The 17,808-nt window shown below is 40.5% G+C and overlaps 1 protein-coding gene across 1 annotated transcript in view; it reads right to left on the bottom strand.

Annotated features, from left to right (window-relative positions):
- The window catches only part of LOC115464762 (triadin-like), a 248,485-nt gene that overhangs the window by 57,183 nt on the left and 173,494 nt on the right, over positions 1–17,808 (bottom strand). Inside the window, exons 20-24 of the mRNA XM_030195115.1 lie at positions 14,990–15,034; positions 12,664–12,711; positions 8,462–8,509; positions 6,141–6,188; positions 1,473–1,520 (exon numbers count right to left, since the gene is read on the bottom strand). Of these exons, the coding sequence (XP_030050975.1) occupies positions 1,473–1,520; positions 6,141–6,188; positions 8,462–8,509; positions 12,664–12,711; positions 14,990–15,034 (237 nt within the window). The remainder of the gene's footprint in view (positions 1–1,472; positions 1,521–6,140; positions 6,189–8,461; positions 8,510–12,663; positions 12,712–14,989; positions 15,035–17,808) is intronic.

Below are 17,808 nucleotides of genomic sequence, written 5' to 3' on the forward strand. Positions count from 1 at the left end.
GTTAAAGGGCATTAAGCCCTAATGCGTGCTTAATGTGGAAATGTGTAGATCCCCCTAGGAATATTATGGGCATCTATATGCCTGCTAAAAAAGCAGCTTTACAGAGATAAAGTAAAGTCCTCTCTTTTGATCTGATCATGGCTTATTGCAAGCCATGATCAGATCAAGAGAGAGAGAGGAAAAAAGTTTTCTCAATGCTTTCTCTGTCGAAGCACAGCCCTTGAAAAAGTCTGCAAGCGAAAAGGATGGGGCCACCGTCGGGCAACAGATAAGTGCTCGACTTTACTTTATCTCTGTAAAGCTGCTTTATAGTACTTCATGAGAACCAGTGAAGGTTTTTATGAACTAAATAAATTTTGAAGTTAGCATTGATATTGTCAATATATTTAAAAAAACCTTTTTGTAAAAAAAAAAAAAGAGCAAAATTGTTAAAATCTTTTTGGAAATAAATTTGGAAATAAATTAAAAGTTAAAATAATTCTTTCCAAGCAAGGTTTTTATGACCAGTGATGAACACCACGCCCCCAGTTAAAGCCGCTGAAAACTGTAAATAAGCGGTCGGGCGTTTTGAGGTCTTTTCCTTGCTTTTTAGAAATATTTTGTTAAAATCAAACATCATATTTCCATATAAATTTTATTGGATTCCTCTTTATATGTTTGGTGACCTTGTATCTTGGAGTCCTGTATGGTGATCCTCCTACTATTGTTTACAAAAAAAGAAATGGCCATGCAGTAAGATTGTACTTACCGTGTGGCCATCCGGGGGAGGAGCTCTTATCACCACCCATTGAGGTGGTAGTAAGGGTTCCCATGCTTACCCAGAGGTAACCTGCCAGCACGCAGTGCTACTCAATTACCGCCGGGTAACTGCTGTGGTAAAAAAAAATAGGGACCTTTTTTCCCTAGCGCTGGAAATGCTACGCACTGGGGGTGGAACTACCACAAGTGCCTGCGTTAGGCCGGCAGTAGTTCCGCCCCCAGTGGGGGGCTTACTGCTGCTTAGTAAAAGGTCCCCTAAGTCAGCACCTAAGTGTTTTCGGGGGGTCTTTTACTAAAGCTTAGCTCGCATTATCTGCAGCAGGGCCCATAGGAATAAAATGGACCCTGCTGCAGATAACTCGAGCTAAGCTTTAGTAAAAGAACCCCTTACTGTGTTGGTAAGGCATAGGCAAGGATGTGGTAGTTATCTGGACAGTGGTAAAACTGAGACCACTATCCAGATAATTACCTGGCTAACATTAGTACTGAAAATTTGCTGTCCTACCGTTATCTGGATAGCAGTTTGCATATTGCCACTATCCGGAAACAGTAGCACTTGTTGCTGTAGCTGAAGGGCGAGTGCCAAACGCTGTCTGAGTAGGGGCACTGAACAACCACGAAAAATGTAACTGCTATGGCCGGTGATTCATGTAGGCTTTTAAAAAGATTGCAGCATGCTCAAGACACAGACAAAATTCTTGCATTTAACATACTTAGCAGTTCTTTTGTCAGACTTGCATGTTTTAGTTTCTCAGCCTCAACTGTGGAAAACATAAAGAGAGTGATGTACATGAATACACCGATTTTAATTATTTTTGTTCACAAGTAGTAGCAAAGACAGCAAGGAATGTGGAGGTTCTACAAGGCAAATAAAATGGTGGCAACATGGCAAGAGGACAAAGGGAGACCCACCCATATCAGAAGCCCATGGCCTTAAAGCTATGGGCCAATATCCTTGACTGAGCATCAGCCATAAGCATGAATGGGGAGGGGGGGGGGGGGTTATGGGGTGTTTTGAATGAGAAGGACGTAGCTTGGTGGCAAGAGACAGTGAAAGAAGGACAGGAAGGGGGAGGTAGGTGGGAGAGAGTTGTTACAGGCAGGGAAAGGGAGAGCAGAATGGGTGGGAGAAGAGTATTGGCTGTGGAAGAAAAAAAAACCGGAGGATTTGAGGAGGTTGAGGAAAGAAAGTTTTGACAGGCAGTGATGTGGTTGGGGTGGTGGGAGTAGGTGTGGGAGTTGTATGTGAGGCAATTCTTTCCGACCCACCTGCCCAGGGTTGGTGGGGAGGTAGTTTGGGTTGGGGGGGTTGGTTGTTACAGCTGCAGGGTAGTTGAACAGTGGACCAGGTGGCTAAAGAGCAGGTTGGGCTGTTGAAAGGTGGGGTTACAAAAATTTACATGTGCGATTGAACAAGGGAAAGACTCAAGGGTGATACCGCCTGAAGCCAAGATGGGACTTGGTGATAATGCAAGTCTCGCTTTCATCATATATAGTTAATGAGCATAATATTAGTGGGGGGTGGAGCTAAGTTGTTACTTAGTAGCCTTAAGAGTTTATTGCTACTCTGGTGGGATAAAAGAGGCATTGTTATTTAAGATTATTGAAACAATTGGTTTGTTATAGAAAAGTTCAATAAAGCTACAAACAATTTGTTCCATATTTTGTGTTTGTGGTTAATGGAGGTTATTGCTGTGGTTTTGAGCTGAATGTAATGGATGAGGTGTGAGTGCCAAGGTTACTGCCTAGTAGACTTCAAAGGATAAATCTATACTTTTTTCCACATACCAGGAGAGAGAAATCTATGTGGTAAGCTTGTGTCTCCTGCCATCATATCACCTAAGAGAAAATTTTCGAAGATAGGGCATAATAAATGCAGTAGCTGCTGGATTCTTTATAGGGAACCCAAACTGGGTGTGCAAGTTTGGGATGTCGAACAAATTATCAAATTAGGTGATAAAAATCAATCACTGGCATTAACAATTTACTTAATTGGCAGTAACTAGGAGTTATGCACAGATGTGTCCTACACCCTATTCTATAACATGCATGCCGAAAGGGTCCTTTTACAAAGGCACTCTAGCACGTTCTAAATGTTAGAGACACCCATATATTTCTATGGGCACCTTTAGCGTTTAGTGTGCACTAAAAATGCTAGCGTGTCTTTGTTAAAGGACCCTAAATTAAATAGTGTACAACTCCAACGGGTGTGGCTATGGGAGGGGCATGGGTGGGTCAGGAGCATTCCCAGAATTTAGGTGCAGTGTTAATGAATACCTGCATTTGAGTGCCTAACTGCCATTAGTTGGTTGTAAGCATTTACACCAGCATTTGGCAGGCGTAAAAGCGGGGTCAGTATGCAATAGGTAATTTGCAATGTGAGGGGTAACAGGTGGGATGGATAATAAACTAGATTAAGGAAATGGTTCATGTAAGGCACCGTCATGGACTGAGAGTTTGGGGAATAAATCAGGGTCTTGTGTCACCACAGATCCTGGCAGTGAATGACACAAATAATTAGTCAAATGTCCATTGTTAGTTCGTTACCAACTAATTAAGGTTGTGAGTTGTGAGATATTATAGACTAGATTCTATATATAGCACCTAAAAAATTGATGCCGAAAAAAAATCACACTTAACGCTATTCTATAAACCTTGCCCATTCCTGTGACTAAATTTAGTCGTGACCATTTGCACCAACTAAAACCTGATGTAAAAGCACAACTACTTTAGGCACAGATCAGGCATATTCTATAACACTGCTCATAAATTTTAGGAATGCCTCCGACCTGCCCAAGCTCCTTCCATGGCCATGGAGTGGAGGAGTGGCCTAGTGGTTAGAGCACCAGTCTTGCAATCCAGAGGTGGCCAGTTCAACTCCTGCTACTGCTCCTTGTGATCTTGGGCAAGTCACTTAACCCTCCATTGCCTCAGGTACAAGCTTAGATTGTGAGCCCTCCTGGGACAGAGAAATAGCCAGAGTACCTGAATGTAACTCACCTTGAGCTACTACTGAAAAAGGTGTGAGCAAAAATCTAAATAAATAAAATGTCCCTTTTTGACATCCATGTAGTCCGATTTAAGCACATCACTTTACAGAACACACTTAGCGCAATAGCTTTTTTAGCATGCGCTAATGATAAGCACACGCGAAACACTAGAGAAGCCTAGGTGTTAACATTCAATTGTTGGCACTGATTGGCTTGTTAACCAATCGAGTTCCATGCACAAATCGACTATCGTGTGCTGATTTGCATGAGGAACTTTAGTCGCCGTTTATAGAATCTGGGAGTATACGTTATTGGTTTGTGGAACAAGTAAATTGAATTGTTAAAGTTTGATGGTTTATGAATAAAGCTGAGACTGGTTTATGCCTAATTTTGTAAGTTTGATTATTTGGAATTAGGAGTGTAGCAGGTGCAATAACCGAGTGCTTATGTTATAGTATTAGTGTAAGCCTCTACACAAGCTTCTCTTCAAAGTCTTTTTGGACTGCTTTATTATTGTTTTACTTACAGTTAATTTGTCAGTGCTTGTGCTCACCCCTATTTTCCATATTTTAGTTTGCGATCCATTTTCAAATAGATGCCCTTTTGACTTTCACTCTTTCTTTTACTCCTCCATTAAAGCACACTGGTACTTATATGGCTTTCTTTTGACCTTTTTAATGCATGAAATATATTTTTTCTAGGCTTCTAAAATGGTCTGTTTAAATAACGTCTACTACACTTTAACCAAATTTTTGATGCAAGCAACTATTCCTTTAATTTTTTTTCTAATTTCCTCATTTGACCATATAATCTGTTTTAAGAATTAAATCCAACATGCAGGAGGGTTTTTCAGTATTTTCCTTTAAATGATAACACCTTTGATAATAATGTGATCACTTTGTAATATCACTAGGCTGCTACTAAAGGTCACAGCAGTCATTTTGAAGGGGAAGCTGCAATGAGTGGACATTGCTCCTGCCCATTCTTTGCTATCCACTAGACCAACAAGGATTGGGCAGGTAGGCCTGGGGAGAGGTCTGTTGATAATCCGGGGGCGAGGTACAGAGAGAGGGAGGGCAATTTTGGGGAGTCTGGAGGAGGGAGGATGATTGGAAGAGGGGAGTCTGTTCATGTTCTAGGGGATGATTGGGAGTGAGAAGGGTTTAGAATTGAGAGGGGGAGGGGGTCAGGGCCTAGCTAGATAACCTTATGTGAGCCCTGCACGATAATCAGCTGAAACCTGCTTATGTGCCTTATGTAAGTCCTAGTCGAATATTTTCTGGGACCCATACATTCTGTTAGCCTGAACAATTCTGGTCAGATGTCAATATTCAATTCAGGCGCCTAAGTAAGACCCAATATTGAATATCACAGCTAATTTAGCCATCAATAGTCAGTGTTATGAAAAACACTGACCACCACTGGCTGAATACTGGCAGGTGAATAAATAAATAGCATAATATTACCCTGCCACAAATGTGATCCACCTTTGTACTCTTGTTGGCCCATTGGTTGTTTTCCTTCCACCAGATCTTTGAACTGTCGTACATTAGAACTCTCTTCTTTTACTATCATATATTATAACTCTAATTGTAATTTATAGACTTCTGCATTCACATACAGACAATTTAGGTCATGTTTTTTTTTTTGTATTTACATCTTGCGTAACAGATGATGAGGGGAATTTAGAATACATTTTTTCTGTTTTTTTTTCATTCAAATGCATCTAAGCTACATTAGATTTTATCACAACTTCTCTATCAGGTTATTTTAACTTGCATTTTGCCAGAATCTTCTGGAGATACCATCCTCTGAACTATGAACTCATGAACAAATATCAGATTTCCCTAAGATCTAAGTTTAAAGTTACTCCATCCATTTAAAATTTAAATGCTAGCATCCTGGTTCCAACCTGGTAAAGGTGAAGTCCTTTCCTTTGGTTTTCTTTTCCCCATACTGTTGTCTAGTTCCTAACAAATCTAAATACTTCTTCCATGCTCCATCATCTCATCCATGCTTTGAGAATATGGAGCTTGGTCTGCCTTTAGGGTCCTGCTAGTGAAATAGGGAGCATTTCTGAGACTGCTACCTTGCAGTCGATCGATTTCAGCTTAGGGGGTCTTTTACAAAGGCACACTAGTGTTTTTAGTGCACGCTAAATGCTAGAGACACCCATAGGACTATAAGGGCATCTCTAGCATTTAGCGCATGCTTATTTTTAATGTGCGCTAAAACACCAGTGTGCCTTTGTAAAAAGAGACCCTAAATGAGGCTTCCCCAATCTCCCTCCCACTTTTCTGTAGGTGGCTCCTTTCCAGCAACATCTAAAACTCTATCTAAATGGAAAGACTGGTAGTAGTAGATTTAGAAGTTTGATTTCATGCCATTTACCTTTCTTAATTGAGGCTGCAGGAACTTCTTCTTGGCTTCGTTTTGGTTCTGCAAATTTAGAATCTCAATGCATGAACAATGGATTGCAAGAATTTTCATAGATATGTAGCATCAGAAAAAAATATTATTAGAGTTATATACTAAACAAGACAGTGGAAAGCATGCATTTGAATATTTGGTATTTTTCAGTATTCTATTATGTTGATACCACTCATTAGTAATTGCATAAGTCACAAGACTTTTAACAGAAGTTATTAAAAAAAAACTATTCCTCAGAAAGAGCTTTTATGAAAGGACACATTTATAAAAGAACCGTAGCCTTATCAAAAAGCTCCTTCTCATATGGAGAACAATTTAATTATAATTTATGCCCAAGTAAGGGGCCCTTTTACTAAGCTGCATTAAGTAGCTAATATGGGGTTTACTCCATTGTAGACAGTTGCAGAACCCATGATACTGGCTCTTGATCTAAAAAGGCAGATATGGTGGTATAAATCCCATGTTATCTGCTTTACATGGAAGTGGACTGGATCTGAGCATGACATGGGTGGGTGTGTGGGAGCAAAAGGTCCCTACATGAAGCACTATGTATATGCTGTTTTTTTTGTTGTTGTTGTTACATTTTTACCCCGCACTTTCCCACTCATGGCAGGCTCAATGCGGCTTACATGGGGCAATGGAGGGTTAAGTGACTTGCCCAGAGTCACAAGGAGCTGCCTGTGCCTGAAGTGGGAATCAAACTCAGTTCCTCAGTTCCCCAGGACCAAAGTCCACCACCCTAACCACTAGGCCACTACCTGGACCCTAACCACTAAGCCACTCCTCCACCCTCCTCGTAGGACGTCCCCGTGAAGGGGCGGGGAAGCCTGTATTATTGAAACAAGATGGGCGGCCATCTTTCATTTCGATAATACGGTCGGAAACGCCCAAATCTCTACATTTAGGTCAACCTTAGAGATGGTCGTCCCCGATTTTCGGCGATAATGGAAACCGAGGACGCCCATCTCAGAAACGACCAAATCCAAGCCATTTGGTTGTGGGAGGAGCCAGAATTCATAGTGCACTGGTCCCCCTCATGTTCCAGGACACCAACCGGGCACCCTAGGTTGCTCCCAGGTGCATAGCTCCCTTAACTTGGGTGCTGAGCCCCCCAACCCCCCCCCAAAAAAAACCCCACTCCCCACAACTGTACACCACTACCATAGCCCTAAGGGGTGAAGGGGGGGCACCTACATGTGGGTACAGTGGGTTTGTGGTGGGTTTTGAAGGGCTCACATTTACCACCACAAGTGTAACAGGTAGGGGGGGATGGGCCTGGGTCCGCCTGGTTGAAGTGCACTGCACCCACTAAAACTGCTCCAGGAACTATGATAGCAGGCTGATAGTGAATAGTTTTGTGTTTTGGATGGGCTATATATGTGAAATGAGCTCTAAGGAATTTGTTCTATTATTTTTATTATAGGTTTTTAAATTAAAGTATTTAAGAAGGGGAATTCCATCACCATTTGTTTTTTAGGTATGTACACATATTTTGATTATTCACCTCCTTTCTCCATATGTTTTTTTTACAATTATGTTTTGATTATGCATGTTTTGATGAATATTTTATTTGTGATTGATTTTTTTATGTTCTATTATGATGAATTTCCAGTTTTTTAACTTTATAATCACATATATTTTGATATCAGTTTATTTATATTGTTTTTTAATTATTTATTGTCATGTATTTTTAAGCTAATTTTTGCAATATTTTATGACATACATGAATGTTTGTCATGATTGGCACATATGAATTTTTTATATAATTGATATTCATGGTTGACTGTATATCTATATTGATGTTGTTTATTATTTATTTGAAATTATTTTGAAAATATAATGACACATATGCATGTTTTATAATGAAAGCTGATATATATATGAATTTTGTTTGATGATTTGATATCTATGTTTTTATTTCTTAGTTTTGACCCCTGACGTAGCCTGAGGGCGAAACGTGGCCACGTCAGGTTTGTTTTTTTGATTCACACCAATAAATTATTTCATATGCTTATGTTTTCTATTAGTCTACCTTTTTTTTTTACTATTATTCAAGTATGGTAATAGGACTCACAATTCATATTCTGGACAAATAATCCCCTGGACAATGGTGGTAAAATTTTAACCTTCCAAGATGATTGTCACAATGCTTTATTATTATTATTATTATTATTATTATTATTATTATTATTATTTAGCAGTGGAAACGTATTTCCAAGGACCACTCTGAAGCTTCCATTTCAAAACCTTGCAGAATGCACAAAATGTTGTACTTAACATACTTGGCAATTCCTGGGACATAATTCTCTCTTTTATTTTCTCTGATTTGGCTGTGGAAAACAAAAAGAGTTATGTACTTAAATGCACCATTTTTTTAATATTTATGGTGAAATCATGTATAAATCCTCCTGACCTCAGTTAGCTGTAAATGTGTTTTTACTGCAAACAAATTTCTATCAAAAACTCTACTACCCAAAACTTAAACAAAACAAAGTAGGAACCAGGGGAAAGTATCCATAAATCTGTAGAGTGACATCCAAAGGAAGAGCTGGAAAAGTATATGCAACTCATAATTTCCTTCAGCTCTTCTGCAACTGAACTGTCTTAAACTGGATATTAGACAATGGAAGTGGAAGCACAAAAAGGGCCCCTTTTACAAAGAGGTGGTACCCATATCGCTGCTTTGTCGTACGCCAACCTGGCACTACTGCAGGAGTCCGGCGGTAGTGCAACCAGTCCCCAACATGCACCATTTCCAGTGATGAAAAATACTTTAATTTTTTTCAGCACTGGGGGCTTACCCAGCATTAATCTGGTATAATGAATATCAGCTTAACCAGCTATGTTTGTGGCACAAAAAAAAAAAACATGGAAATTCAATGCTGGTGGATGGATACTGCCCTGGTATTGAATTTAGGGGCTCACTGGTGACAGCGGGAGTAAGCCAGTCTAACTTGAGTTTTTCTGTATGTCATGAATGCCATCTCTTTTGCCTTTATTTTCTCAGCAACTTGTTTGGAGAACCATATTGGTTTCCTTTTTTCTTGCTTGTATTTACTCTCCTCACACAAAGGTCAGCAGCCTTATTTATAGCTCTTTTCAGCATGGGCCAATGTCTTTCCATTTCTCGTATGTCCTCCCAGCCCATCAGCTCTTTCTTCAGGTACTTCCCCATTTTATAAAAGACAACATGTTGGAAATCCAGGACTTTGAGTTTTGAGTGGCTGCCCTCCACTTTAGTTGTTATATCAAACCAAACTGTTTGATGATCACTAATGCCCAGATAGGCACCCACTTGGTCATTAGACACACTTTTCCCATTTGTGAACATCAGGTCCAGCGCTGCTCCTTCCCTCATGGGTTCTGTCAACAGTTGTCTGAGCAGAGCACTTTGAAAGGCATCCATGATCTCTCTAACCGGAACCAGTGAGCGCAGGAGGAAATAAATAAATAATTCAGCCACGTGTTATGGGCGCCAGGAAGGTGTGTTGGCCTGGTCCTAGTCTCATTTGGGCATGCGCTGTACGCGCATAGAGCCTATCGCTGCTTAGTAAAAGGGCCTCATTGATGTTAACATTGCTTTCTTTACTACTGTCACATCTTGTCTTTTGCTGGAAGTGACCTCTCTATTGGGATTCCCTAAAAATACTGTTTCAATAGTATCCTTCAAGGATACTCCACATTGAACCATGCGCTTCTGGGTGACTATTGGCTCCGCCTCCCCCCATTTTCATTTAAAAGCTTTTTAAATGTTAGCACCAGCAGCCTGGTTCCAGTTAAGGCTCTTATGTTCTTATGCTGTTTAGACCGCAGCTTCAGGAAGAGTTGGGAAGGATTTATCTTTTTGCATTGAGGTTTTGGGATGAATTACTTATTACTGTTGGGATTTGAAGGGATCCTGGAAGGTTTGATATTTGCAGCAAGGCTTGAAGGTTGAGAAAGGTTGTTTCAAGATATATGTATATGTTATAAAATGACTCATATCTGCTCAAAGGTATGCTGAAATATTATGCCTACATTGGAAAAGATATAACTTTGTGTGGGATTGTGGAAGCAATTTTATAAAGGGATATAGGTGCAAAATAGGTTTTTATACAACGTGCAGTTATGTACTATCACAACCCAGGCATTCAGTTATAAAATTAACTTCCACATGCCAACAACTGATTAGGCTTTGTTTTTCTAGGTTAATTTAGAATAATTTCTCCCAAATTCTATAAATGGCGCTCACAATTGTGTGTGCAAATTTAATTGAACAATGAGTCAGTTATCTTCACTGATTGGGTGCTAACAATTATTGGTGCTATTAGGCAATAATTTGAATTTACACACACATCTTTCTAGTTGGTATTTTATAAAGATGTGCACATTTGAAAAGGGGGTATAACTACAAGGGGGGAATGGGCGGGTCAGGGACGTTCACTTCAGATGAATGCAGTATTATTGAATACGGGAGATCTGTACCTAATTTAGGTGTGAAGACTTACACTAGGTTTCAGCTGGTGTAAATCCTCGTGCTCAAAATTGGGTGTGGATCCTGGTGCTAAGCACGATTCTAGAAACAGTGCCCAACTTGGGGTGCCATTTTTTTTTATTTATAACATTTATATTCTTTACAAGCATCACTTGCAAACTGAGATACAGAGATAAATTGAAGATATAATGAAGAAAAAGAAAAACATTTTAAAGGAATTTACAACCAATCTCTTTCTTAGACCACAAATACCTAAAAGGGGGGGAGGAGTGATTAACAGATGAGGAGATCCAAGATACCACAGGAAAAACAAAATTATTAGAAAATGGCCAGGCCTGAATAATCCCACCCTATTTTATACTTAATCAGTTGTTCCATCTATCATTCCTTCGGTCTACTAGCTAGCTTCTTCATATCCAGAAATGTTCGAAGTTGTTCTGGTTCAAAGAAAATATATTTGTTGCCCGGAGAAGATAAAGATGTTTCTGTCCCCAAGAGGGCCGTCGCTCCTCCGTCGGCGCTCAAAGCAGGGTTCACTGTTCCGGTGTTAAGTGGGGAGCTCATCACATATCGGTCTAGCATCTGCTGGATCGGAGATGAGGTTCTGGCCAGCGGCAGTAGGCCTTTCACCGTCCCCTTGCTTTTAGTATGAGGCATCAGGCAAAGAAACTACAAGAAGTAATGCCACAGAACAACTCAGACCGCTTAGCAAACGTGCTCAGGCCGCCATCTTGACACGCCCCCCCCTCTTGGGGTGCCATTTATAGAATAGCACACTTTTTTTGGCACCCAAATTTTGGCACCATTTACTAAATTTATTCAAATAAGAACATAAGCATTGCCATACTGGGACAGACTGAAGGTCCATCAAGCCCAGCATCCTGTTTCCAACAGTGGCCTATCCAGGTTACAAGTACCTGGCAAGATCCAAAAGCAGTACAGTACATTTTATGCTGCTTATTCTAGAAATAAGCAGTGGATGTTTCCCCAAGTCCATTTTAATAATGGATTTTGGACTTCTGTTTTAAGAAGCTATCCAAACCTTTTTAAACCCCGCTAAGCTAATTGCTTTTACTACATTCTCTGGCAACGAATTTAATTACACATTGAGTGAAGAAATATTTTCTCTGATTTGTTTTAAATTTACTACTTTGTAGCTTCATTGTGTGCCCCTTAGTCCTAGTATTTTTTGAAAGAGTAAACAAGTGATTCATGTCTACCTGTTCTACTCCACGCTTTATTTTATAGACCTCTATCATATCTCCCCTCAGCCATCTTTTCTCCAAGCTGAAGAGCCCTAGCCACTTTAGCCTTTCCTCAAAGAGCCCATCCCCTTTGTCATTTTTGTCACCCTTCTCTGTACCTTTTCTAATTCCACTATATCTTTTTTAAGATGCGATAACCAGAATTGCACACAATATTCGAGGTGCGGTTTCAGCATGGAGCGATACAAAGGCTTTATAACATCTTCATTTTTGTTTTCTAATCATTTCCTAATAATACCTAATATTCTATTTGCTTTCTTAGCCACCGCCGTACACTGAGCAGAGGGTTTCAACGTATTATCAATGATGACGCCTAGGTCCCTTTTCTGGTAGTTGATTCCTAATGTGGAGCCATGCATCACATAGCTATAGTTTGGGTTCCTCTTTACCACATGCTTCACTTTGCACTTGCTTACATTAAATGTCATCTGCCATTTGGATGCCCAATCTCCCAGTCTCATAAGGTCTCTTGTAATTTTTCACAATCCTCTTGCGATTTAACAACTTTGAATAACTTTGTGTCGTCAGCAAATTTAATTAACTCACTAGTTACTCCCATATCTAGATCATTTATAAATATGTTAAAAAGCAGTAGTCCCAGCACAGACCTCTGAGAAACCCCACTATCTACCCTTCTCCATTGAGAATACTGGCCTATATTGCTTCTATGACAACTCTATGCAATTCTAAGAAGTAATCTATGAAAGTCTGAGGCATGTGCATATCTTATTTGTATTTAGCATACCTGGCTGATCCCGGGACAACCTTGTTTCTTTTAGTTTCTCAGTTTTAGCTATGGAAAACAAAATGAGAGAGATGTGCATAAGTTTATCATATTGTTTTTATTTAAATCATATGTTGCTTCTGTGTCAGAAAGTAAAGGACTCTATTATTGATATTTCAATATTTGAAAGCTCTTAAAACTGTGGTCAGAGGATAAGAAAGAATGATCTGATGGACAATTAGGATATACTGTATAAAGAGGAGACTGGAGAAAGGTTAGTGGCAGTTATGACCAATAATAGGTCTCCCAGGTAGACACCATTTGTGAAAGTGGGCTTCACCTGAAAAAAATGCAGAAAATGCCTACAGCCATGTAAAAATGTTAAAATTTCATGTCTTTGTGTGGAACATACTTTTACAAAATAATCTTTTGTATGTAGACCCCTATATGTGAAAATTTATTTCAATTCTATCTTAAGAGCTGCTGTGATGCAAAGCCTTGCAAAGCAGCACTTTAATGTAAGATTTTCAAAGTTGGCATGTAAAAAAGACTTTGCAGGCCCATTTTCACAATAAAAGATAACTGTAACCCAAGGAAGTATATTTAGGGTTTCTCGTAGTCCTTCCAATCCTGGCTTTGTGTGCCACCAAGTTAAAATTATACGAGTCATGAGTCCTCGATATGAGCTGCAATGACGCAAGAAAATCCTGGTGGTCCTGTGGGCCTTATTATACCAGGTAGCAGAAATTCATGGTAATGCAGTAGGACTCATTACTACCCTCTGCCCAGAGATGGCAGTGTCCTTGATGTGCCAAATCCCTATCCTTTAATGAAGCCTTATTTCTTTTACGAACCTCTCATTTATAAAAAGGCCCTATTTTCCTCCTCAGGTTTACCCCAAGGTACTATGTGTAACCCAGGTCTTGTTGCCCCACACCACAGCGACCCAAGTCACTGACTAGCTCTTAGGGTTGGACATCCCTTTGACCCGGGCCAAAAAAAGCAAATTTTTTTAGACACATGCAGTCAGATCTTTCTTATACAAGCTTGGGCACATGCTGGGGTTGGACAGTAGGCTGTAGGGTATTAAACCAGGATTCACATCGAGTATCCTTTATTAGTCTGGGAGCAGGCACTTCACTTTCACTTCAAAGGACACTCTCCACACCAAGGAATGCAGTTTTAATGCAAACCAAGCTTTACTGAACTTCTATAACTGGCAATAAATCCAAATTTCATAACTTCTTATGTATAGGTAGCATTTGGTTTAAAAGGTCTCCTGTCCATTCACGGTTATTGATTACAGTCAATTTCCTTGCTCAACAGTTCTTTTAGCAATCTTAAGGTATGTACATATTTACAGCTCCTCCAGTCCATTGCCCATCTCTTGTAGGGCTGGTTGTCACAAGCAAACTCCTCCAGGACCAGGCCTCTCTGTCTGTCCTCTCCTCCAGAGTTGCACTTCCATGAGCTGCACCCTCTGGCCTTGAACAAGCTCTTACTTGTTCCTGCTCCTGGGCTAGGATACCCATCTCCCACCCAGAATACTCCTCTCTTTCAGTTACTGCCTTTGGCTGACAATAATTCCCCCTTTGACTCAGACGTTTATTTGGCCTTTCTAAGATATCCTCTCTCCTCATGGGTCCTAGGCGGGGTGAAGGCAACCAAAGACCATGTGCTTAGACAAACAACTTTTATTAACTCTAAACTCCACTCTACTGTCATTCAATAACCAGAAACATTTCTTTCTACAACTTCCCTACAAACCACTCCCTTGGGCTGGGCCTCACACTATCCCTCTCCAGCCCACTGACACTGCTCTTCCTCCCCCTAGTGACTCTGGAGAGTTCTATAGCAGTCTAGTAATCCCCATAATAATGGAGGATTACTTATGTTTCTTGAAGGGGACAGAAATAATCCCTGTTTGCTCTTGTCTCACCAGCACCATCTTGGAAAATGCACAGATTGACCCTATTAGTTTGGTCAGCCAGCACCATTTTCCACTCTGCCATTGGTGAGGTGAGTGAATGAGGATTAAGAGATCATGGATTTGATATACTACCTTTCCATGGTAGTTTACAATTTTATTACATGCAGGTATTTTCTTTGTCCATAGTGAACCCAGAATCTAAGTTTTTTGTACTTGGGACAATGAAGGGTTAAGTGACTTGCCCAGAGTTACAAGGAACTACAGCAGTGATTGAACCCAGTTCTCCAAGGAATCATTGGGCTACTCCTCCACTCCTGATGTGTCATGGGGTAAACCTCAAGGGAATGGAGAAGGTAGGGTGGAAAGGACATCATGAACACTTATTCTAATAACCAAATAACCTTTCAGTCTGTTTACCTTTCATCACTGAAGATGCAGACACTTCTTTAGTTCGTTTAGGTTCTGCAAACGTATAGATACCAATATCATGGAAAATGAGTTGCAGTAATCACAGGAAGACATACAGTAGAAATTTGAATTCTGGTAAAGCTGTTTGTTTATGCAATTACATAGCAGGTATTTAGTATGTGGTTTTTCAATGTATAACAGTGGTAAAAAAGGAAATAGAATGTTAAGAATTACTCAGAAAGAGATTGAGAATAAAATGGAAAATGTTATAGTGCCTCTGTATCAATCAATAGTGTTAATGCACCTTGATTACCGTATGCAGCTCTGGTTTCCTAATCTTAGAAAAGATAACAAAACTAGAAAAGATACAGAAAAGGGTGACCAAAATGATGTAGGGAGTGGAATGGCTTCTCTATAAAGAAAGGTAAATAACGAATGATTATTTACTTTTCCATAAACGAATAGGTAACACATGTATACAAATCAGAAAAGTAGCTTTTTTTTTTTTTTTGTTACATTTGTACCCTGCGCTTTCCCACTCAATGGCAGGCTCAATGCAGCTTACATGGGACAATGGAGGGTTAAGTGACTTGCCCAGAGTCACAAGGAGCTGCTTGTGTCTGAAGTGGGAATTGAACTCAGTTCCTCAGGACCAAAGTCCACCACCCTAACCACTAGGCCACTCCTAGTTTTACTCGACAGTTATATATTTATTAAATAGCATTTATATCCTGCTGTACTACATTTTTCTATGGTTAACAGAAAACTTCAATAATACATAAAAACATAATTCAAAAACATCAATACACAAATAACAAAATATGACAAATAATAAAATATGACGTATAAGAGTCCTTTTACTAAGTTGCAGTAAGCACTAATGCATGCTTACCGTATCTTAAAAGGGCAGTAAGTGCTCCTCCCTGAAATAGCCATGCGGCAAGTGCTTCACTTACCGCACGGCCATTCTCTGAAAAAAACAAAGACCTGCCTTTTACCCGTAGTATGGGGGGGGGGGGGGGGGGGAGCATTCTTATTAGACTGGCAACACAAACATCCCAGCAGAGCACTGGGGCAGCCTAGGGGGCGCTGCAGTGGACTTTACATAAAAAATCCCAGGTACATATCTCACCGTTCCCCCTTTATATTGTATAGGGAGCCCTCCAAAACCCATCAAAACCTACTGTACCCAACTGTACACCACTACAATAGCCCTTATGTCTGCAGGTGTCACCTATATGTAGGTACAGTAGGTTTTATGTGGGTTTTGGAGGGCTCACACCTTCCACAACACGTGTAAGAGTTGGGAATAGACCTGGGTCCTTTTCCATGCAGTGCAGTGCACTTACCACCAGGCTTCTCCAGGGACCCGCTTGCTGCTTTAATAGGACTGACCTTAACATCTGATGCTGTCATAGAGGCTGGTATGTACTTTTTCTTTCACATCTTTGGTGGATGGGAGTGGGCATGAAAAAATGCTCAGACACTCTCCTGCACCTGTAATGGCCAGTTTCGGTTAACTGCGTCAGGGCCTGTAGAGCAAAAAAAAAAAAAAATCCAAACTCCACACCAGCGGCTGTTCTTCGGATGTTTTTCGCTTCACGGACCCTGACACGGTTAACCAAAACTTTGGCCATTGTCAGCCATGGGACAGGTGCAGGATAGTGTCTGAGCATTTTTTCAAAGCTAAGTAACCATATTTCTTTATGAGAAGTTGTAGACTTTGTGTACTTTATGAACATTAAGGATGTTTTATAGCCAATGAAGATAATGAGAACTCATACACACTGGAGGCAACTTTAGCACAAGTGGAGTCTGTTGAGGCTTTTCCCTCTGGTTTTAATAAATAAATAATAGAAAAAAAAAAGCTTCAATCACATAGGTTCTAGTACTCACAAAAAAAGGAAGCAGGGGGATTTTCTCTTGGATGTGTGATACTCTAAATCCCTGTTATAGTCCTATCATTTTGTAGGTTAGTCGTAACTGAAACAGGTCCAGACCAAAACATCAGACTTTTAGCCCTGGATGTTTTTGCTTTGTTCCATTATGGCAGAGCAATGTCCAAGCTGTGGGAAAGCCCAAATCCCGCCCCCAACATGCACCCTTGTGATTTGGGCGCACTACAGACAAACTGCATAGAAAAACATCTTTAAATTGTGTTTAGAAAATAGCAATTTGGATGTTTTTGCAAGAAAAGCATCCATTTACTGCTTTGTGTGACTTTTTGGACATATTCCTGTTTTGCAAATGAGCCCCTATATGTTTCCAAACTCTAGCAATTAGACTGCATTTCTTTTTTTTTTTTTTTACTTTTACTTTTTTTTCTTGAAGAGGTGAGGGTGAATGGGGATTTGACAGTTTTCCATCTATCCTACTATAAAAATGAGCTCTGACCGACGTGCCGTGCATGTGCAGAACAGCGCAGCTGTTCTGCGCATGCGTCCCTATACCCACTACGCCGCTGATACCACCCCTCCAACCCCACGAGGTCGGTGATCTTTCCAATAGTGTTTGCTATTGTTTTCAGTGAACTATCAGCGCCAAGCTCCGCATACTGGCTTCAGCTCACATAATGGACTAGGTAGGTTCACTTCATCTCCTGTTCATCCAACCCCCTTGGAACCACTCCCCCAACGCGCACAAGAGGCGGGAACGTGTGTGCGTGGCCTCTGTTAATGACATCATGAGTACGTTCGGGGTGTCAGTCTCAGCGCCTTGGTGCACGCACCGCGGCCTCGCTTCCCCGTGAGCAGCTGGAGTGCAGGCCTGGCCAGGACCGGCCCGGCCCTGTCATGAGCAGCTTTGGATTCGGGTTTGGTGCGGCTGGA

Source organism: Microcaecilia unicolor, chromosome 3 (genome assembly GCF_901765095.1).
Source record: "Microcaecilia unicolor chromosome 3, aMicUni1.1, whole genome shotgun sequence".
NCBI lineage: Eukaryota > Metazoa > Chordata > Amphibia > Gymnophiona > Siphonopidae > Microcaecilia > Microcaecilia unicolor.